This window comes from Podarcis bocagei (assembly GCF_964188305.1).
Source record: "Podarcis bocagei genome assembly, chromosome: 17".
Lineage (NCBI taxonomy): Eukaryota > Metazoa > Chordata > Lepidosauria > Squamata > Lacertidae > Podarcis > Podarcis bocagei.
Window position 1 is genome coordinate 35,254,777 of NC_138143.1, and position 23,535 is coordinate 35,278,311.

Genomic DNA, 23,535 nt, shown 5'->3' on the forward strand with positions numbered 1-23,535 from the left:
CTACATGCTTGCTGCTTGCTTGAACAAACGCTGCAATGCAGCAGTGGCTGGGCAGCACCAGTGCGAGTCACATGACCAATGCATGTGCCCATGCGGTGACTGCTGGAGTTCATGGCCTGGGCTGCCTGCAACTCTGCCTGCTTGTTTGGGGAGGGGCTTTTCCTAATGAAATGTCTGCGACGCACAACGAGACTATAACTAGGTAAGACAGCCAAGGCCAGTAACGAGCAAGCAGGGCTGGTGCCAGCTGCTGTGATACCCCCTGCCCTCCAGCAGCTGCTGCCTGAATTCAACCACCTCATTTGGCCTATTCAAAAAACCAGAACAACAACAACAACCCACCCACCAAACCACTTCTCTTTTTTCCAGCCCACGACATGCCAAGGGCGACAATAAGAGTTGTGGTGTGCTCTCACTCTCTTCTAAACTGGGACTGGTGATCTCATTTCTTGCAGTGTCTCATTATTATGGAGCTCAGCCAAGCTATTCCCATCTATATTTTGTCCAGGGCTTTCAAAGGACTGCTAAAATTGGTGATGTGTTTTGCCACTGAAATTGCAGATCCACCAGTAAAATGACCTCAGGGCTGTTGTGTTGATCCTTTGCAAAAAAACAACAACAACACAGCATGGCCTAATAAAACCAAAGCACCAGGTTTGGAGGGGTCGGGGAGCCCAGCTGTTTTGACTGATGTCTATAGATGAGATTAAACAGCTTTGAGATTACTTTGTTCATCCCTTTCCACGGCTGACCCACTCTGTCTTGTATTTCGTCATTCCCAAAGGGAGAAGGGAACATTTATAAGTGCAAGCTAAAAACACTGCACACTTAATAAAGAGATAAAAATTAAAGCATTCATTTAATCCTGTTGCAAACTGGATGGGTTTTCAGCTCCAGATGGTGTCCGTGACAACACAGAGAGGGGTGGACTGGGGTGTTATTCAACTAGGAGCAAAGGAAAGAGAGAGGTGGGCGAGACACATTCTTTCCTGTACCCTGCCTCATCCACAAACTTCTTCACCACTTCCACCATTCTCTATCCATTTCAGAGGCCTGTACCTCAGGCAGAACAATAAGAATCTCAAGTGGAGAAATAGGTAAAGGTAAAGGACCGTTAGGTCCAGTCGTGACCGACTCTGCGGTGCTCATCTCGCTTTGTTGGCCGAGGGAGCCAGCGTTTGTCCGCAGACAGCTTCCAGGTCATGTGGCCAGCATGACTAAGCCGCTTCTGGCGAACCAGAGCAGCACACAGAAACGCCGTTTACCTTCCCGCTGGAGCGGTACCTATTTATCTACTTGCACTTTGACGTGCTTTCGAACTGCTAGGTTGGCAGGAGCAGGGACCGAGCAACAGGAGCTCACCCCGTCATGGGGATTCGAACCGCCGACCTTCTGACTGGCAAGTCCTAGGCTCTGTGGTTTAACCCACAGCACCACCCGCGCCCCCAAACTTCTTCGCCACTTCCACCATTCTCTATCCATTTCAGAGACCTGTACCTCAGGCAGAACAATAAGAATCTCAAGTGGAGAAATACTTGCCTGCAAAGCAGAGTTTGGAGTTTTATGGATGCTTTAGTTTAGATTCCTGCATTTTAGGGGGTTGGACTAGATGACCCTTGGGATCACTTCCAACTCTACAATTCTATGGTTCTATTCTATGATTCTAATTCAATGGGAGGTTTTAGCCTTCTTTAAGCATTTTAAATTCAAATCCGTGGAGGGCCTATGGGATCATATGTCATGTGCCACCCCCTGCCTCCTCCACCTTGACCTTCCTGCATTGGGCAGGAAAGCCGGAAGGGGGATTCTGAGCGTGCTTGGCTGGACACACTTACCACCCTCCCTGCACAGTCAGGTTTCCTGAACCCAGGCGATATTGTGGGCCAGCTGTTCCTGAAGAAAGTGCCCCCAAAGAAAGACTTGTGGCAGGACTTGAATTTGCAGTTTGGGGCAGGGGAGGAAGGAGGCTGGCTCAGGGACAGAAAGAGTAAAAAAAAGGGGATCCGTGGTGTGCCAGTGGCAAATCAGATCTGGTCCTGGAATTGTGTCTTGAGGCCCTTTGTGCAGCTTCGGAGACTGATTTGGCACTGGAGTGAGAGTTTGGAGCCTCTGATCCACAGCCAGGCGGGAGACCAAAGAGAAATCGAAGGGTTTTACGAAGACTAAACCTGCTGACCAAGGCCTTTGTGAAACCCCAAAACAAAAATAATAATTTATTATGTATAACCAGCCCATCTGGCTGGGGTTCCCCAGCCACTCTGGGCGGCTTCCCCCAAAATATTAAAATACTGTAATACATCAAATATTAAAAGCTATCCTAAACAGGGCTGCCTTCAGATGTCTTCTAAAAGTCTGGTAGTTGTTTATCTCTTTGACATCTGATGGGAGGGCGTTCCACAGGGCGGGTGCCACTACCAAGAAGTCCCTCTGCCTGGTTCCCTGTAGCTTTGCTTCTCGCAATGAGGGAACCGCCAGAAGGCCCTCGGCGCTGGACCTCAGCGACCGGGCAGAACGATGAGGGTGGAGACGCTCCTTCAGGTATACTGGACCGAGGCCGTTTAGGGCTTTAAAGGTCAGCACCAACACTTTGAATTGTGCTTGGAAACGTGCAGGGAACCATGCAGGGAACTCTAAGTGGTTTTGGATGATGTATAGGCCAAATCCCAAATATTGTTTAATGTTGTAACTTGTTGTGGATTCCCCATTTCCCCAGAGCTGAAGGTCTAAAGACAGCTCTTCAGAAATGCAATACTAGCAGTTTCAGCTAAGTCAGCTAGAAGCCCTTCTTCCTCCCTCCTATGTCCCCATACCTCTTCTTCTCCTTCCTCCACCTCTTTCCTTTTTCCCCTCTGTCCCTTTAAATTTGCAAAATTGCTGCTTCTCACACACATGCCCAGCAGTGCACACATCCAAGACTCTACCCATCAGGTTAATTGTCCACTGGGCGGGTGGGCATCTAGACCAGTGTTTCCCAACCGGTGTTCCGCGGCACACTAGTGTGCCGTGAGACATTGGCTGGTGTGCCGTGGGAGGGAGGCGGGCGAGTCGGGCGGTGAGAGGGGGCGGCGGCGAGGATCCGCGTCGAGCCAGGGGCGGCTCCGCGGTGGTGGTGCCGAGGTTTCTCTCTCCATTCTCCCCTCACACACACACACAGGAAATAACACAGGATCAGCTGACAGGACCCAGCCAATGGGGCGGCGGCGGGGCAGCGCGTGCAAAAGGGAGGAGCGCGAGACAGCGGACGAGGAGGAGGCCGGCATGTCCGGGCAGCAGCAGCAACAACAGCAGCAGCAACTCCCGGCGACGGCTCCTCAAGCCCCGGGCAACCCTACTCCCTCACCGGCCTCGGCCGCCCTCCTGCTCCACCCGCCGCCGCCTCCCCCGCCGCCGCCGGCCACCTCGGCCCCGCCGCCGCCCCCTCCTCCGCCCCCCTCCTCCGCCCGCTATCGCCGCCACCACCACAACAGCCGCCGCCGCCTCAGCTGCCGCCGTCCCTCAGTCCCTCGCTTTGCTGCCTCCTCCCCCCACCCCCAAAGCTTGGAGGTTCCCCGGCAAGGGGGAGGGAAAAAAAGTGAAAACTTTCACTTTCGTGCGTCCCTCCCGGCGTGACGCTGCGCGCTGACGTCACGGGGCTGTAATGGTGGTGTGCCTCGAGATTTTTTTCCTCAAACAAGTGTGCCTTTGCCCAAAAAAGGTTGGGAAACACTGATCTAGACCCATTAAATAAGCATCAAATTTCTTTTGTCAAAGGCCCTGACCACCCATTCACAGTGATGAAGCAAGCCAAACACAGAACAATATCTGTAATAAATGCTTCATTGTACTATTGAACATAATTCCAGTGATGCCTCAATTCAAGGCAGACATTGACAAATTGGAAAGAATTTGGAGAGAGATAAAAGGGCAATGCAAAGTCTAGAAGGGAAGCCAGCTGGAGAATCGAATGAAGGAATCGGGTGTAATTTGCCTTTGGTAAAACGAACGGCACACTGAGGTTAGAGAACATGTTGCAGTTGAACAAGATTAGAAGCCTGAAATAAGAGGGGGGAAATGTTGACCATAACTACTGAGGTCAGGCCAAGGAACAATGACTTTCTAATTAAAATAATACAGTTTGAAATTGTTAGGCAAAACTTAGCTGTGTTCAGTTCAGCAGCCGAGTGGAAAGGTGGCAAGATAATTTCTTTTGAGTTGGAGAGTTACAGGACGCTCTGGTTTAATGGAGGTGTACACACCAAACATTTAAAGCACGCAGACACACGCATCCCACTAAGTCCAGGGAACTGCGATTTGTTAAGGGTGGTAGAAATTGTAGCTCTGTGATGGCTAAAATATAGTGCCCAGATTTTTGTGTGTGTGCAGGGCGTACTCACAGGGCAGTTTACATGTGTGAACTAAGCCAATGATTTCTATGAATGAAATCACTTGCAGCTACATTTTACAAGTAAGGGACGCGGGCGGCGCTGTGGGTTAAACCACAGAGCCTAGGACTTGCCGATCAGAAGGTCGGCGGTTCAAATCCCCGTGATGGGGTGAGCTCCTGTTGCTCGGTCCCGGCTCCTGTCAACCTAGCAGTTCAAAAGCACGCAGTGCAAGTAGATAAATAGGTACCACTCTGGCGGGAAGGTAAACGCCTGGAGTGGTTGGGAGTTACTCGTGCGTAATCCTGCCCCGTTTGAGCATTGGATTGCCTGGTTAAACCCTACGGACTGCACAGCCCATCTCAGCGTGGCTGCCCCTTAGTCACTCGTAGAATCTGTCTGTGGGCGTTTCTTAAAGCGCTGCCAACATAAGAGTTGTTTGACGCCCAATCGTCTCCGCCTCTCGCTGTGCGGGAGTCTCCTGCGCAGGGTGGGCGTGGGCAGCGGGGTGCTTGGGCTCTCCTCGCTAACTTCCAACGAAGAGTCCTGGAGCCCCTGCACCTCCCTGTCCCGTTGCTCTCCTGGATCCCTGGTGTTACACTCATTCTCTTCCCCCTCTTCCCAGCTGAGTCTCCCCCTAGCGTGGGACCTTCCCCTGCAGAATCAGAGACCCTCTCCTTCTCCCGTGCCTCTGATGGCAGTTCCCTGACAACGCCGTTTCCATGCGCTGCTCTGGTTCGCCAGAAGCAGCTTAGTCATGCTGGCCACGTGACCCGGAAGCTGTACGCCGTCTCCCTCGGCCAATAAAGCGAGATGAGCGCTGCAACCCCAGAGTCGGTCACAACTGGACCTAATGGTCAGGGGTCCCTTTACCTTTACATGTTAAACGTGCCTGCACAATCAGGAGCTTACTAAACTCAGCATTACACTCCTATTTTCAGAATGTGAAGAAAACAAGAGAAGCAATTCTCAAGTAATACAATGGGTATTGGGAGGTTTCAAACTCAGGGTCTTCCTTCAGGTTTCTTATATACACCACTCGCTCTTCCCCTCCTTCCACTGCTCTACCTCTGTGCTTTTAGCCCACCAGGTTTTGTACTTCTGGTCATCTCTTATTGAGCTCTGAAGTGGGCTTAGCTACCCACCCCCGCAGATCCTCCATCTACAAAGCCTATACAGAGGCTATGTGTTAAGTTTTAATCCAACTCAGACTGATATATTCCTTCTCACAGAAGCCAGGCTGGGAACATTTTGTTGCTGTCAAGCTTTGTTCCTTGATCAAGCCGGAATTTGGAATGTTAATGGACATTCCTCAGCATCTCTCTGACTCAACCAATCATCATCCAAAGTTTCCCTGGCACAAAGGAAATGCAATATAGATTTCTGAGATGATTATATAACTCTCCAGTATTACTGTAGATCATTGCAGGCCTGTACCAGGAACTAAGCTGGCTCCGAATGCAGAAGAAATGTAGAAAGCTGAAGCCAGCCAAGTTTGTGGCGTAAGATTACCGTGCAGAGCCAAGTTTAATCAAGGGATTACGGTAACAAAGTCATCGCTCGGCCAATGGAATGAGTACAAACTGGGTTACTATTTCATTCCCAGACTTCTAGTGTCATCCTATGCACAAGAGAAAAAGGCAGTCGGATCCCTGCAGAATTTGTGACCCACCTGACTAACACACTTCTAATATGGCAGGCCATCAGCGACACAATAAATCTATTTTTGCAGTCTACTTGAGATTACAAAACAAAACAAATCAAGAGGGTTATCAAACACTTGACAAGGCACAATGCATGGTTTAGGGCAGAGATGGGCAGCCTGTTGATCAACTCCCATCAGCCCCAATCAACATGGCTTATAGTCTGATGATGGTAGTTGTAGTCAATGAAACTTACCCCAGGTAAGTGTGTATATAGGCCTGCAGCTGGAGTGAGCTCTTGCTACTGCTCTATTTCCTTCCCTTGCAAACTCAGCTTTTGAGTAGCCCCAAGGGTTCCACTCCCCATTAAAATTCTGCCCCATGACAAAACAAAATCCCATGCAAACCAAAACTTAGCGACGTGTATAAATTATTTAAAGGGAAAAGATCTGCATTGTTAAAATTTTGCCTGTATATTTACATATGCGTTATTTTACTCCTACTCAAGGAGGAGAGCAAGGGGGGGGGCAGGGAGTACACCACCCAGAACTCCGCCCTAGGGCAACGTGCAAGATACTCAGCTACAGTTTCTGCTTCTGATGCTTTGATAGGCTTCAAAGCATGTCAGAGATGCCTACTCGCACAACTACAATGGATAGGAAATAATGCTTACTTTTCCTTAATTATTTTTGTGGGGTGGGGAGGAGGAGACAAAGCTGAGATTCACAGCTTGCTACAATTCTGCACTCAGTACTATATCAACTTGTGTGGAATCTCAGAATAGTCAGCTTTCAGGCAGGCAGCTCCCTCCTTCCTCATTGCCTTAGTTCTCTTTTTGAGAAACTGCACAGCTGCAGTTTCCTAGTTAAGAACTTGCTCTCTCCTGCAGGCATTGCAAGCAACAGATGACATTTCTGGATGTGTTGAAGCTCAGTGGAAGTCTTGCTCATGGGCCATCTCCTAGTAGAGAGGCCAGATTTTTTAAAAAACACAAAAACGGGATTTTTCAGCAGGTGTTGCTTGCTTGACAAACTACACCTGCTGAAACTCCCCCTTCTATACCATTGTTAAAGTGGTAGGAGTCCGGCCCTTTTTTGCTTTTATCTGACCACAGACATCACTGATTGTATGGGGCTCGTTTTTTGAGCACAGCCAATGCTTCTCTTGCAAAAATGCTTCTCTTAGGGGAAGACTCCGTAATACAAGTCCACCTGGTCTGGCAGGGAAAGCTGCTTCCATCTCTGGCTAGGAACATTCCCCCTCGGAAGCGCATATGCGAAGAGTTTCCTGAGCCAGTCTAGGAAGGAAAAAGTGCCAAAAGCACTCTGCACCACCTGTACCTTAGCATTTCCTTTACCTTCCAGGATGCCCAACACGGAAAGGAGGAAGTGGTGGTGAGTTTCTGGAGGTGTTAAGAATGCAAAATACTGAGCAGTTCTCTGTGTACCCACTAGGTTTCACTGACTACATCACAAAACTCAAGAAGCGTGGCAAGAGCATGAGTGGATGTTTGTGTCTCTCTGCTTTTCAATTTAACCCACAGTGGCAGGACAAGAGAGAAGGGAAGAACAGAGAAAACTGTGGAGGATAAGCAGCTGCCTTCTCTCCCCCATCAGATGGAGATTAGGGCTGCAATCTGACCCATTTAGCTGGGAGTAAGTCCCATAGAAATCAATGTGACCCAAGTAGAAATGCCTGGGCTTGGGGACTGGTAAGTTGAATAAATACATTCACAGACCTTTCAACATTAAACATGCTGGAATACCGTATTTTTCGCTCTATAGGACGCACCTAGTTTTAGAGGGGGAGAACAAGAAAAAAATTTATCTCACTCTCTGCGCAGCGCCCCCTCAGTGAAGCCAGGAAAGCAAGAGGGATCGGTGCGCACCGATCCCTCTCGCTCTCCTGGCTTCAGCCAATGCAACACAAAGCCTCCGGAGCGCAGCAAGAGCTCGGCTTTAGGCGGCTATCGCTGAAGCCAGGAGAGTCTTGCTCTCCTGGCTTCAGGCGGCTATCTTTCCCATCTTCCCCTTAAACCTGAAATAGCCCCCCTTGTTGCTTGTGTTATACAAAAGTTCATGTTACACGACCTCAGTTGGCCCTGATGGAGGAATGACGACAGGGCAGCTTCCCAGAACCAGATCACATCAACGTGCTTCTCGAGAACTCTCAGTCAGGAATTCTGTTACATCAACCTCATCTTAGTGTAAGTCACTGAAGCGTGGGCTTTTTATCAGTATAACATGAACAAGCTTGCTTCAAACAGTTACTGAAAAACTGTACGGAGGTCAGCGTTCAGACGCACCCTTTCACAGCGGCACTCTAGGAGTGTTCCACACAAGAACTTTCTACTTTAGCTTCTCCTCAGTTTCCCATTTTCAAGTTAGTATCTGCCTGAGCAATCCCAAGTGGGGAAATCTGCCAGGGAGTAGATCAATGCGTTGGCAATATTCCCATGCAAATCCCACCACATCCAAACCCTGTAAGGCAAGGGGTGGGAGAAGCCGTTGCTGGGAAAAAGAAAACAAGCAAAGACATACAGAAGAAACACATCCCCATTGCAGCCCTGCCCATAGCAGCCAGTACAGATGCAGGTGCCAGCATGTATAGCCATGCCATCTACAATGCACACACCTGCCAGGCACCCAAACAGCACCATAAACACACATGGCAGCAGCACCCCGACTGCAGGTAAAGGTAAAGGGGACCCCTGACCATTAGGTCCAGTCGTGGCTGACTCTGGGGTTGCTGTGCTCATCTCACTTTATTGGCCGAGGGAGCCGGCGTACAGCTTCCGGGTCATGTGGCCAGCATGACTAAGCCACTTCTGGCGAACCAGAGCAGCAGATTTCTCGAGAAGCACATTGATGTGATCTGGTTCTGGGAAGCTGCCCTGTCGTCATTCCTCCATCAGGGCCAACTGAGGTTGTGTAACATGAACTTTTGCATAACACAAGCGACCGGGCGGGGGGTATATTTTAGGTTTAAAGGAAAGATGGGAAAGATATTTCAGCATGTTGAAAGGTCTGTGATTGTATTTATTCAACTTACCAGTCCCCAGGCCCAGGCATTTCTACTTGGGTCACATTGATTTCCATGGGACTTAGTAAAGGTAAAGGGACCCCTGACCATTAGGTCCAGTCGTGGCCGACTCTGGGGTTGCGGCACTCATCTCGCTTTATTGGCCGAGGGAGCTGGCGTACACCGCCGGGGTCATGTGGCCAGCATGACTAAGCCGCTTCTGGCGAACCAGAGCAGCAAACGGAAACGCCATTTACCTTCCTGCCAGAGCGGTACCTATTTATCTACTTGCACTTTGACGTGCATTTGAACTGCTAGGTTGGCAGGAGCAGGGACGGAGCAACGGGAGCTCACCCCATTGCGGGGATTCGAACTGCCAACCTTCTGATCGGCAAGTCCTAGGCTCTGTGGTTTAACCCACAGCGCCACCCGCGTCCGACTGCAGAGAAATCATTAAATTTTACCGTGGCTGTAGGTACCTGCCCTCACTTAATGCACAACATCAGAGAAGTCAATGCAAACAGAAGAAAATAAAATTTCAGTGCCAAGGCAGAACCAATTACACAGCCACAACAGGGAGAGAAGATCACAGCCCCAAAGATGCTCCTAACTCTCACTGCATGCTCCATAGAGCACTTGCAAGCACCTACAGAGATATGGTAAGGAGCGGCCGAGCAGCCAGGAGAGGTGACGCAAAGTAAGAGGCAAGGTGCCAATGAGCAAAGATACACCAGGCATGAAGAAAGCAGGCAACACCACACCTGTTGGTACGAAGTTTGGGCATGGAAGATGTTGGGATACTTCCAGGGAGACAAAGTCCATCATGGCCCCCAAGCCGTCTCCGGACGTCCATCGATCTCCCGTAGACACGCAGTATCAGCAATTAGTGACGCGAGCTTCCAGAAATAGCTTGCCACATTCCAGAGTTCATGCACGCTCTATCAGCAGATAAAGCACAGCGAAAGATGCACGCAGGAGAGTATTATTTACAAGTTTATTCAGCGTTGGTCAGAACAAAGAAAACATGACTGCCAGCTTCAGTGTCTCTGACACAGAGAGAGAAACGAAAGCTTAGACACAACAGAAACATCCTGTGAACAGGAAATACGCAGACTTTGTGACTCACAAAGCCTGCTCCCTTTTAAGGTGGAACGGAAATATCCTAACATAAGATGCCAAGGGGAGGGCCCTGCAGGGGTTGTGGCAGCTTCTGCCCCCAGCACCATGGTTTCCCCTTCATACCACCACCACTCTTGGGAACTGGGGTTCCATACCATTCCTTCCCACTCATAGGTCGCAACCCAGCAAGAATGTCAAGGTCCAGGAGCCCAGGTATCTCAGATGCCCACTCAGGAATGCGACTCCCAACCCCTCAGCCCTAGAGGGGACCAATGGGTCCACTGAGATGCTTTGAATATCCACTTGGCAGGAAGGCTGCTTGCCCCACAGACAAACAGTGGAGCAAAGGGGGTGGGAAGAAGACACATCCCTTTCATGCTCATCCATGGTTGGCAGCTTCACCAAAGCAACTGGGCAGATCCCAGTATCAAGCCAGGGCAGGGAGCTGTCCAGCATGCCAGGGCCTGAAGACACAGCCGAATGGGAGCAGGCAGTAATGCACATACTCTGTCAAGAGGGGAAATGCTATGCTCATGTAGGGGCACAGCTGCCTACTGCAGCAAGGAACTTTCTCCCCTAACTCCTCCCAGCTGGCAGATCTGGTGGTTTGGATTTGCTCTGTTCCTTCCATTAATACTGGCTTGTGTTTTTGGAGAGCACTTTTGTTTTAAGGCTTCGCTTCTTGGTAACTGGCACGCATTCAGATTTAATTGATGTTCTTTGGATGCCTACCAAATCTTTGTTTATGTTGATCTGCTGCAACGTTTCAGGCTACATATACAGCAGACAGCCCAGGAGTGTAGCAGTGCCAGTAGCTTGCGACTGCGCAAATTAGTCAATGTCCCGCCTCTGTTCAATAAGTGCATTTAAGGACAAATCAAACACAGCAACGGTGTGTGTGTGTGTGTGTGCTCTTGCTCTTTCACTGTAAGCTACTTAAGTCATTTCAGTTGACTTTCCACACTTTGGGAAGAAGAATGCTTTTTGCGTGTGTTCACCCGGCTATGTTCCATTCGCCCAATGGGTGGGAAACTGGATTTGGCCTGAGGGTTGCATCCAGATCTAGCCCACCTTCCATGAGTCATTTTCGACAGGTGAGCAGGGCCACTCACCTGTCATTCACCTCAAAGCTTAAGAAGAGCCTGCAGGATCAGGCCAAAGGCCTATCTAGTCCAGCATCCTGGGATAGTTCAGTCAGTAAAGCAGGAAGGCTCTTAATCTCAGGGCTGTGGGTTTGAGCACCGCACTGGGCCAAAAGATTCCTGCATTGCAGGGGCTGGACTAGATGACCCTTGTGGTTCCTTTCCAACTCTACAATTCTATGGTTCTATGGTCAGCCAGGTGCCCATTGTAAGCCTGCAAGCGGGACAAGCATAACAGCACTTTCCCTACCTGAGATTCTAGCAACTGGTCAGAGGCATATTGCTTCTGATTGTGGATGTCACCAATCATCAGTTAATTCAGAATTCTAACAGGCTTATTTCTCATCTTAGCACTGTAGTCCCACAGCACTAAGGTTGGAGATAAGACTCTGCTGCCTCTTAAAGAGCAGGCAGAGGCTTTTTTGTGATTGCTGTCTTTTTAAAACTACCTGCTGCCTTTGGAAGACTAGGCAGGGAATGTGGTCCCAATGAAATTTCTCTGCTGCTTATTCAAACTAACTGTGGGAGTGACTTGGTGACATAGTCGCATAGGCAGGAAAGAGAAAATTCACTTGAACCATTTTTAAAATCCGATTTAAAAATCGTTCAAAAATTTGTGCTAAAGCACTATGGGTGAACTTTAAGCAGGTAGGAGAAAATGTTTTAAGATGGGGGAAAAATAATATGCGGTGACAAAATGGCACTGACTAGAAAACTGGAAGGCAGTGATAGTGATTCCCCCCCCAATCACTTTTAAATTTTGTACTAAGGCACTATGATGCTGGTATTTTAATAATTCTTAAGGAGATGGGGTGGGGAAACAGGTGGAAACTTGCAAGCTAAATATCAATTAAAAAAACACATGGCTAAAATGGCACCAACCTGAATGGTAACAAGAAAGGTAGGCCGAGACATAGGTGGTAGGTCTTGCAACCACACTTCTGAAAGAAGATGGAGGAGGAGACCTTAAGGACAAACTCTTACTCCACTTTCATCACAAATATTAACAAGAGTAGGAAGTGTGGCTAATTTTAAATACAGCTAAGACTTTACAATGGCTTCAACTGAACTTCCAATCCCTTCCGAAGTTGTTGTTGGGCTTTTTCGGTCCAAGATGCCACCTAGTGGGGAACATGCTTTATGAAAGCAGGAAGATAAGGGTCTGCAGGATGTGCTTGTAGGGAGTTGGAAAGGCTCAGAGTGCTGCCTGGACCCCATTATACACTTGACTGGCAGGCTGGCAGCTGGAATATTGTTGTTGTTGTTGTTGTTGTTGTTGTTGTTGTTGTTGTTGTTGTTGTTGTTGTTGTTGTTGTTGTTGTTTATACCCCACCCATCTGGCTGGGCTTCCCCAGCCACTCTGGGCGGCTTCCAAAAAAAAAAAATTAAAATACTGAAAGCATTCTGTTATATCCTATCCATGCAAAATTCTATCCATGCAAAACCTATCCATACATGCAAAATCACTCCATGCTGCTGCCCTCAAGTGATGACCCTGCATGCAAACACGACGGGAAGCGCATAAGAAGTGCATTCTTTCCCTCAAAGAATTCTGGGTACTGTGGTTTACCCCTCCCAGAATCACAATTCCAAGGAATGCTTAACAAGCCACAGTACCCAGAATTCTTTGAAAGAATGAATGTGCTTTAAAGGTGTAATGCGTCCAAAGCCATTGATACAGCAGAGAATGCTATGACATCACCAGCAGCGTACTAAGATTCAGCTGCCAGTCAAGCGGGCTCCTGTTCACAGAATGGAGAGAGGGTGCCATTTTAGCCTTTGGTTCCATCTTTGGGCTGGCCCTGCATGTGGGTCAGCGGTACTGATACATGATGTTCTAGTTCTAGCCCAGACACCTCTTAGCACAGAGTACAGGGTCAGATTTAAGGTGCTGGTTTTGACCTTTAAAGCCCTTCACGGCCTAGGACCCTCGTACCTACGGGACCGCCTCTCCCGGTATGCCCCACGGAGAGCCTCAGGGTCCATATATAGCAACACCCTAGTGGTCCCGGGCCCTAAGGAAGTTAGATTAGCTTCAACCAGAGCCAGGGCCTTCTCAACACTGGCCCCAACTTTGTGGAACGCTCTACCTCATGAGACCAGGGCCCTGCAGGATCTGATTTCTTTCCACAGGGCCTGTAAGACAGAGTTGTTCCGCCTGGCCTTTGGCTTGGAGCCAATTTGATTCCCTCCCCCTCTTTCTTTTTTCTTTTTCCTTTCTCCTCCTGTGATGAGGCTGCATTTTAATATTTTAATGTTTCAATATTTTAATGTTATATTTTAATCTTGTTTTTAAATTGTATTCATTCAACTTTTTATTATTGCTTGTTAGCCGCCCTGAGCCTGGCCTTGGCTGGGGAGGGCGGGGTATAAATAAAAAATTATTATTATTATTATTAAAGGACAGGACCCAGGAAAGAGAATTCGGAGGCGGAGATGGTTTACCATAAGCTTTATTCTCCTTTGTTTTGGAACAGCCGTGCCAGCTGTCAGCCAGAAAGACCAGACTTCTAAAACTGGCAATACAACTAGGCTCCAACAAACGCCATTCTACGCAGCCTAGCAAAATGTCATTAATATTTTATTATAATATGATTTTAATTTTCCTTCGCATAATACAAATGTGTTCATGTAAAATCAAATGGAAATCATCTTTAAACAGAAGCAGTGTCTTTAAGTTTAAATGCCACATGACCTCAAATTTCTTTTGAAAATAAAGCCATTGCACGTTATCATGGTAAGATCCTGCTGGTGAGCAACAGCTGAATCCTATTGACATTTTCAATACAATTAAATATTGCTGAAGGGAACCCACCCCCTCAACATTGTACTTTGCTACTTAATATGTATAAGTCGTCAGGGAAAAGCTTGATCTGCTTTTTAAAACAGCAGGGTCCAAGATTGTGAATACAGTCAGTGGCTCATACCTGTTTTGCGGGTTTCATAATAGTTACAGCTGCATCCATAACTGCTAGCAGCTTTTGCCTCAAAATAAACATTAATAGTGCAATTCTGTACATGCCAAATTAGAAGCCAGCCCTGTTGAGTTAATCACAGACAGGTGAGTGTACTTTGCACTTCCTAAAGAGCAAAATTTCAATTTACCTGGTGGGACTTACTCCTGATGACAAGATTCTGCTAGTACTCTTTCCCACTGCTGGTATGAAGGATAACCTTGCTCCTGACATCACAGTTATCTCGGAACCGACTTATCTTTTCTGTCTTGTGCATGGTGGTTTCATAAGAACGAATATAGTATTGTTTTTAGCAAAAGTTAAGTAACATACCACTAAATTAGCTGTGGATCTTTGGTACCCTGGCATTCGAAACTGCCTTTTCAGCGGGAGTCTTTCATCTTCTGAAGATAAGGCTATAAATGATATTTTCAGCGCCTGAAACATTAGCATATATTTATCAATCAAAACATAGCATAAGCCTTCTTCAAAGGGCTGGAATATGTCCCTTGCAGTTTACCAGTTTCACAACATGACTGGGCATGAAAGATTTGTTTTTCTAACAAAGGTCTATATGCATTTAGCAGCAGCAATAACAGGCAGGAATTCAACTGGTGAAGCTTAGCACAATATTGCAGCTCTATGCCTGGAAGAAGGTTCGGCAGTTAAAAATGTCTGCCTGTTTTGCTCATGTTAGCGGCAATTATAATCCATCTCCCCTCTGCGCCTGTGAATGTAACCTTATAAGCATTTCCTCAGTAAAATTACCTCTGTAAGAACCCAGGAGCCAATAAATTCAGTACTTAATTACAATTCAAAACTAAATAAACTAACAATTTCACTGATAGATTAATAAATCACTTCAGCAAAACCAGATTAAAACTAAAGCAAATTCGGTTTGAGTAATAACATACTTTTATTACAGATATGGGGGACGCGGGTGGCGCTGTGGGTAAAAGCCTCAGCGCCTAGGGCTTGCCGATCGAAAGGTCGGCGGTTCGAATCCCTAAGGCGGGGTGCGCTCCCGTTGTTTGGTCCCAGCGCCTGCCAACCTAGCAGTTCGAAAGCACCCCCGGGTGCAAGTAGATAAATAGGGACCGCTTACTAGCGGGAAGGTAAACGGCGTTTCCGTGTGCGGCTCTGGCTTGCCAGAGCAGCGATGTCACGCTGGCCACGTGACCCGGAAGTGTCTCCGGACAGCGCTGGCCCCCGGCCTCTTGAGTGAGATGGGCGCACAACCCTAGAGTCTGGCAAGACTGGCCCGTACGGGCAGGGGTACCTTTACCTTTTATTACAGATATAGAGAAGCGATTGAGTTGGACCAGCATTGTGCTTTTAGCACAGCTTTTTCTAGTTAGTCACTTTATCTTGCCCAAGGCAAACCCAAACTGACTTACAACCAGCCAAACAGACAACAGCATTAAGAGGAAAAGCATGAAAAATATCCTGTCTACTTCTAAAATGGCCACAGAAAGTTAAAGGCCAAAGGATGGGGGGGGGGGGGAATTTGCCTGGCGCCTAAGATCCACTAAGCTGGTCTCAGGCCAGCCTTCCTGAGAAGAGAGTTCCCACAAAGGAGGAGCCACCACAAAGCAGGCCAACTCCATCTGCGTTTACTCGGGAGCAAGCCCTGTTGCGGCGAAGGCAGTTTACTCCCTAGTAAGGGATGCAGTAATCGGGTCTTGCTGCAAACAAGCACGTGGTGCCGGGGCTTGGAGGAGCGTCAGGATTAGGGCCTCGCGACTCCATCCGCGCTTGGCTGAGGATTAAGGGCCTGATCCTCGCAACGGGACTTCTAAATGCCGGAGCCGCGCCCAGCCGCTACCCCACCCAGTGGGACTCTTGCGCGGGGGATAAAAGCTTCTCCGCGCGTCTACTTCGTTACTGCTTTCCCCCGCTCTTTTATTCTTTCTGTGCTCGCCTTTGTTTCTCGCGCTGCTCCTGCGCGCTTTTTCCGCGCGTTATGGGGCGCGCTACGCTCCAGGCTACGCTGCTGCTGCTCTTCGCTACTGCGACTGGGTGGGGTTTGCTCCCCAACAAAGGTGAGAGTGGGTCAGGTGGAGTGGGGTCGTGGGCTATATATATAGGTATAAATTTTCTGTTTTTCAATTTAAAAAACTAATTTTACATCCTTAAAACATCAATGTCTTCCCTTTTTCTCTTTCCATGATTCATTTTACGCACCACAAATCCCTGCATATTTTACACAAAACTGTTCCATTCGGTATTCCATTATTGCATCCATCAAAACTTGTTTACATTGTTGAATTTATCTTGATGCTGCCAGCGTTTTCAGCTGTACACAATGATTTCCCATATATTCAATAAACGTTTTCAGTCTGAATTATCCCCAACAGAAAGGATTCTGGTTTTTTGGGAGGATGATGTGCCTCTCTCCTCTCAAGCTGGCATTGCTTTCGGGTTTTTGTTTTTTTACACAGTAGTCTTTAATCTCTCTAGTTTGCAGCTCTAGGCTTCTCTGGAAGGACCAGTGGGATATAAATTTAATAAACAAATGAAACCACATGGTAGTTCAAGGGATACTTATTGGGGAAGTGAGGCTAAATGAAATGAGTAATGCGTGTGTATAAATTTGCTTTGTATCCTTCATTTTGTGATGTTTGAATGACTATTGTACACTATCATGTTTTTTAAATAAACAAGTTGGCTTTTTAAAGAGTCTTGCAAAAAAAACAACCTATGGGTGGTGTCAAAATGAGTTCAGCTGCTACAAGGGCGTTTTCCTGTGCAGTAGGTTTCCTTCCTGTGTGCTGCCCCCTCCCCCATGAACCCATTTTGGAGGTCCCCCCCTTCAATCTAGCAGATTTGGGGTGGGGGGGGGAGTTAGGGTGGAGAGGACAGAGAGTGAGTATATGCTATTTGCCTTGTACAGATGGAAACGTTTGCAGTATCTCTCAGCAAGCTGTCTGTGGAGATAAGTGCATTCCTTTGACGTGGCTTTGTAATGGAGAGCAAGACTGCCCTGATGGTTCAGATGAGCATTGTGGTAAGCCTTTCAGAGCCTTCAAATGGCTGAGAGTCCATTTGGGAGACCAAGGTTCAGTGCCGGATTTACATATAAGCTAAACAAGCTATAGCCCCACTCTCTTGGGGGCCCCCAAAAAAATTAAAGGGAAAAAACTGGATGTACATTTCCAAAATATAAGATAAAAAACAAATAAAATAAAACCTACATACAGCAACAGTGTTTTGTGTTGTGTAGGCTCCTATTTGTTATGTACAAATGACTTTAGATACCTATTAGGTCCATAAATTACCATATAGCATATATTCAACACAAAAAACAGTGACAATTTGTTGTTGACAAAGGACAGCTGGACATATAAAGGGCCCCATTACCTTCAGTAGCTTAGGGCCCCATCAAACCTAAATCTGGGCCTGCCAAGGTTGGATACCAAGGCTTCTGATAAACATTTTGAGATGGACTTTTAATAGTTTGTTGTTTCCTGGGACAGCTGAAACTGTTTTCCCTAGTCACTTCAATGGTTAAGCTAATGTCTTTCCAAGATAACTTGTGTATCCATGTTTTTTTTAGTAAACTGCTTTCTGAAAACATTAATCAAGCGGTGTATAAATTTCATGAAATAATTTTATTACGCATGCCAAGTCCTTTAAACTGTAGCATCTCTGCGATGGACGTTGATTTCAAAGCAACTTCCCAGGCTACTAAAGTCCTCCTTGGCAACTACCCTAAAGGCAACATTCTTTTAAAAGGTCCTCACGGCCTAGGACCCTCGTACCTACGGGACCGCCTCTCCCGGTATGCCCCACGGAGAGCCTCAAGGTCCATAAATAGCAACACCCTAGTGGTCCCGGGCCCTAAGGAAGTTAGATTAGCTTCAACCAGAACCAGGGCCTTTTCAACTCTGGCCCCGACTTGGTGGAACGCTCTGCCTCATGAGACCAGGGCCCTGCAGGATCTGATTTCTTTCCGCAGGGCCTGTAAGACAGAGCTGTTCCACCTGGCCTTTGGCTTGGAGCCAATTTGATTCCCTCCCTCTTTCTTTTTTCTTTTCCTTCTCCTCCTGCGGTGAGGCTACATTTTAATATTTTAATGTTGCAATATTTTAATGTTGCGTTTTAATTTTGTTTTTAAGTTGTAATCATTCAACTTGTTTTTATTATTGCTTGTAAGCCGCTCTGAGCCCGGAGGGCAGGGTATAAATACAAATTATTATTATTATTAAAAAGGGAGAGTACCTAACCACTCCAGCTAAGTACAGTGTTAAATCAAGCTAAATAACTTTTATCGTTCAGACGAAGGATGTCGTGGTGATCCGAATGCATGGCAGTGCAAAGATGGAAGCTGCGTTTCTGCTACTTGGCTTTGTGATGGCGTCAGTGATTGCATGGATGGCTCAGATGAAGAGAATTGTGGTACATTCAAAACCATTTTTCAACATTTCCCTGGTATTTTGCTTCTCCGGCTTTCTCTGTGGTGCAGTGCAACTGATGCCCCTTGCATTTATCTCCTTCATCTCTTGACTGAATGAAGAGTTTGCTGTAGGCAACCCCCAGTGCGGAAGCTGTTGAAGCAGAGGCCAGCTTAAAGTCAAATATAAATTTTTCCTTATACTGAGAGGCTCGGCAATCCTTGCTCTCAACACAGATGGAGCTGGTCTTTCAGCCGAGCCCTGCTTCTTAGCTGCTGGCAGATGAGGGAAGGAATAACCTCATCCCTAGTAGGAAGGCAAAATGCTGAAGGGAGTACTATCATCTGGGCTTCTGCTGGTACAATGGTACCTTGGTACTCAAACAACTTGGAACCCAAACATTGCAAACCCGGAAGTAAGTGTTCCTGTTTGCTAACTTTTTTCGGAAGCCAAACATGCTTCATTTTGTTACACTTCTGATTTGAGTGCCACACTTCCATTTTGCGTGCCACATTTCCATTTTGAGTGTTACATTGAGGTCTGTCTGTTTTTGCTATTTTGCGTTTTTGTGGCTCTTTTTGTGTGTGACTGTGTGGAACCCAATTCAGCTATTGATTGATTGATTGATTGATTGATTGTGTGACTGCAGTACATTTATTGCTTCCATTTTATGGATCAATGGTCTCGTTAGATAGTAACATTCTGAAGAAGTGTGCATGCACACAAAAGCTCATACCAATAACATACTTAGTTGGTCTCTAAGGTGCTACTGGAAGGAATTTTTTAATTTTGTTTCGACTACAGCAGGCCAACACGGCTACCTACCTATAACTAGTAAAATTCATGTTAGATTTCTGTTTTAGGGGTTGTTTTTAAAAGTCTGGAACGGATTAATCCATTTTGCATTACTTTCTATTGGAAAGCGCAACTTGGTTTTGGAATGCTTGGGTTTTGGAACGGACTTCCACAACGGATTAAGTTTGAGAACCAAGGTACCACTGCACTTTCTGCAGTGTTCAGCCTAGATTCTGCTGCAGGAAGAGGTGGCTGCCTTATTTTCCCAGTTACTAATAATACCAGCTTCTGAATCTCAAGGCAGTTGAACGTTTTGTCCCTTCATTGCAGCTGCTAAGCCCTTTGGAAACTACATGAGGTGTATTATGTTATAACGCTGGGGCAAGGTGAAGGTAAATACAGAGAATCCTTTTTATCCAAAAGGGCGGCATTGGCACTTAGGGTGGGTCAAGCTGCCTGCATGCGAGGGACAAGGAGTCCCTTAGCAAGAAAATAAGTCCTCATCTCTAAAACTTTCCTATGAACAGTTCAGCAGTCTTAAATTCCACATGTCTCTGAGAAACTCTTCTTACCTGAACTTGTGCAGCAAGCCCTTTGGTCCACCTAACCCAGTTCCCCTTGCTCTCAAGGTCTTGTGGAGAGATCTTTTCTTAGTCTGTAGACTTTAACTGGAGGTTCTGGGAACTGAACACAAGTCCTTATGCACTCACAATGCATATTACTTAAGCATGGTATTCCAGACAACATTTGTCTGCTGTTGAAGGATGAGTTAGTTTCCAACCTAGACCTTCACATAGGCTTCCTCCTAGCGGATTGAGCTTGGAGCACCTCAAAGTGTTGACCACACGAATGAAGGATTAGAAGGGAAAGTCATTCATTCTGTTGCTCCAATATCATTGCAGTTTGTGGAGACAAAGTTCCATGTCGAGGAAATAAGCAATGCATTGATCCCTGGAAAGTATGTGATCAGCATAAAGATTGTGAAGATGGTTCTGATGAAGCAAACTGTCCCCCGAAAAACTGCTTGGCTGGACAGTGGCAGTGCAAGAACAGGGTGTGCGTTATGGAGGACTGGAAGTGCAATGGCATAGACAACTGCGGCGACCGCTCGGATGAAGATGGTTGTGGTAAGCAGCTTGGCCTCCTTTTAGAGGCATATAGGTGTCCATCCAGTTGCATAGCTGTCAAGTGTCCCTTATTTGAAGGGACATTCCCTTATTCCAGCACCATGTCCCGCTGCTGTCCCTTATTGATGGATGTCCCTTAAATTTCAAAGGAAGCAGCTCCTCTCCCTCCCTCCCTGCCGGCCAGGGAGGAGGGAGGCTCCAACTGTGTTGCTTGGCTGTGTTGCTCCCCCAATAAGAAGTCTAAGAACGACTGGGGGGGGGGTGGAGCTTGCATGCCTTGTGTGTGGCTAGTTAATGCAAGCTGAGGGGTTTTTTGAATGCTGGACGCCATTTTGTTGCACGTGCTGCTCCAAACTTTGCAGTGCAAAGCCAGGCTGGGGAGCCATCTTAAGTTGAGGCTGCATAGGCCTTGTGGTGCATGTGATTCAGATTCTATTCAGTTGAACCTCTGGTTACAAAGTTGGTTGGACAGTGTTCTCGAAGCTACCAGCATGAGTTTGACCAGACTGCAGGAGGACAGGAAGACTGGAGTGCCTGGAACAGGTGAGGCTACAGGTCCTTATTTTGGCTGCTGGTCCCTTATTTTCAAGGCTGCTGGTCCCTTATTTTCAAATCTGTAAGTTGACAGCTATGCAGTTGTGAAAATGCACCTTAAAAAGTTGCGCTTGAGACTTCATGTAGTTGCCGTCTGAAGACATATCAGGAAGAGATTATCAGGCTGCAACTTTCAGTAGATGGTTTGGATAAAGTTTGTTTAAAAGTAAAAAAACTATTTGGGCAGTAGTTTTTCTAAAACTGCTTTCCAAGATTTGGAAGATTTTCAAGTAACTTCCCCTTCCCCCCTCACACAGGATTCAATTTTGTTAAGGGTTTAAAAACTGGGAAGTATTTGACAGAGCTGGTTTAAGGTCTTCTGCTATTGTATGTTGAAGATGAGGGAACTCAGTTTAATAAGATGCTGCATAGCACACTGCTGGTATATATGGGTGTAGCCAGGATTTTTATTAAGGGGGGCAGGACTTCTGTTGGGGGCAGAACCAACGTGATTGCTCAGTTAAGTATTTCTATTTTACTTGATTTGGGGGGGGGCAGCTGCCCCCCGACTCACCTTGGCTACGCCCATGCTGGTATATTTTAATTTTTAAAAACTTGTTGCATCTTGTCCAAACTGAGCTTCAGACTTTGGCTGTGGTGGACATGTGTTTGAAAACTAAGGATGCTGTTTTCTTTAGAATTAGACTTTTTCAGATGCATAAACTTGTATGGTGCTAACTTAAGATGTATTTTATTGGGTGCTACCCTAATATTCTAGCAAAGTTGATTACACCATGTATTCAATACCAATATCTGGAGCTGGCATCAGACAGCTTTGTCTTAGAAAAGGCCAAATTAAAACATCACTCTTCACATATCCAGTGCTGAAACTGTTCAAAGGCTTAATCAACATCTTGAACCTGCCTTATAAAGCATTTCTTATAAAGCATACCTGAAGGAGCATCTTCACTCCCATCATTCTGCACGGAAACTGAGGTCCAGTGCCAAGGGCCTTCTGGTGGGTCCCTCACTGCGAGAAGCCAGGGAACCAGGCAGAGGGCCTTCTCGGTAGTGGCGCCCGCCCTGTGGAACGCCCTCCCATCAGATGTCAAGGAAATAAACAACTACCTGACTTTTAGAAGACATCTGAAGGCAGCCCTGTTTAGGGAAGCTTTTAACGTTTAATAGACTATTGTATTTTAATACTTCGTTGGAAGCCACCTAGAGTGGCTGGGGAAATTATTTTATTATTATTTCCATTGGCTGTGTAACAAACTGGACTACAATGGTAGTAGATACACTCAGGCAATGTGTAAATATTCTAGGAAATGGAATAGGGCGCACAATACATTAGATGTCTTGAACTGGTTGCTGACACATTTAACCTTGTGCATAAATTTACAGCTTTCTGCCCAGAAGGAATGATCCATTGTGATAAAGGGAAATGCATTATGGAATCTCTAATGTGCAACGAAGTGAAAGACTGTTTAGATGGCACCGATGAACCCAGCACCTGCGGTAATTAATTGTTTACACTCGTATAGTAAATAAGAGTCTTCTAGTCAGCTGTTAGAGGGTGTCAGCTCTGTTTAACTCTTGTTCTATGCATCTAGGTAAGAACTGCACTCTGAACAATGGAGGCTGCATGCAGAATTGCACTGAGACTCATTGGGGTGCGAGGTGTTCGTGTGGTCCTGGTTGGAATCTTCAGGCCAATGGTCAAGACTGTGCAGGTATATGTAAAATAAAACAGGCGCTCACTATTTAGAACTGGAGAAAGTTCTCTAAACTGCAAGTTGTGACCATTCATATATCCTGGGACACTATCTTCAACCTTTTCTGACAAAAGACCCATTTTTATCCCAGATATGCATTTGAGGACCTGTTTTTTTAAATCATTTTTTGTATGGTGGTAGTGCTGCTTTTGAAATACGCCATAGAGCAGACTGTGACTCTCAGTAGTTGGTCCTAACCCACTAGCTTGGATACCAATTGGCTAGAAGAGCCTTCCAAGTTGGCTTGAATACTGCTTTTTACAAGGAGGTCTTGGGATGCCAAGACACCCAAGCTGTCCAAGTAAGGAAATCGATGATCAGCATCAAAATAGACCTTGATGTTGCCACAGATTCAGAGTTCTGACCTATAAAGTCCTACATGGCTGGGGTCCAAGCCATGTGAAAGACCGAAATCCCACATGCAATCCTGCCCCGGTTTTGAGATGTTCAGGGGAGGCCCTTCCCTTGGTCCCACCATTCACACAGGCGCTCTTGGTTGGGAATGTGGGAGAGGGCCTTCTCGGTGGCTGCTCCCAGACTCTGGACTCCCTCCCTAGAGAAGCCAGACCGGCTGGCTCCTTGTCCTTCCGCCAGCAGATGAAGACCTACTTTTTCCAACAGGCTTTTGGGAATTGGCTACTCTTAATGAATTGACTGGTACCGTGCTGTT

General features: G+C 46.8%; 1 protein-coding gene and 1 long non-coding RNA gene across 2 annotated transcripts in view; one reads left to right on the plus strand and one right to left on the minus strand.

The window, feature by feature from the left end:
- Positions 1-832: 832 nt before the first annotated feature.
- On the minus strand, positions 833-14,916 carry LOC308577010. Its single transcript, XR_014003329.1, has 3 exons — positions 14,574-14,916; positions 12,169-12,227; positions 833-945 (listed from the first exon to the last, which is right to left on the minus strand). It is a non-coding gene; the product is annotated as an uncharacterized lncRNA (long non-coding RNA).
- Positions 14,917-16,086: 1,170 nt separating this feature from the next.
- Positions 16,087-23,535, plus strand: part of LOC308576573 (low-density lipoprotein receptor-related protein 2-like) — a 46,748-nt gene continuing 39,299 nt past the window's right edge. Inside the window, exons 1-6 of the mRNA XM_081176000.1 lie at positions 16,087-16,282; positions 17,134-17,247; positions 18,519-18,638; positions 20,332-20,556; positions 22,495-22,608; positions 22,704-22,823. Coding sequence (XP_081032126.1) covers positions 16,204-16,282; positions 17,134-17,247; positions 18,519-18,638; positions 20,332-20,556; positions 22,495-22,608; positions 22,704-22,823 — 772 coding nt within the window. The 5' untranslated portion in view covers positions 16,087-16,203. The remainder of the gene's footprint in view (positions 16,283-17,133; positions 17,248-18,518; positions 18,639-20,331; positions 20,557-22,494; positions 22,609-22,703; positions 22,824-23,535) is intronic.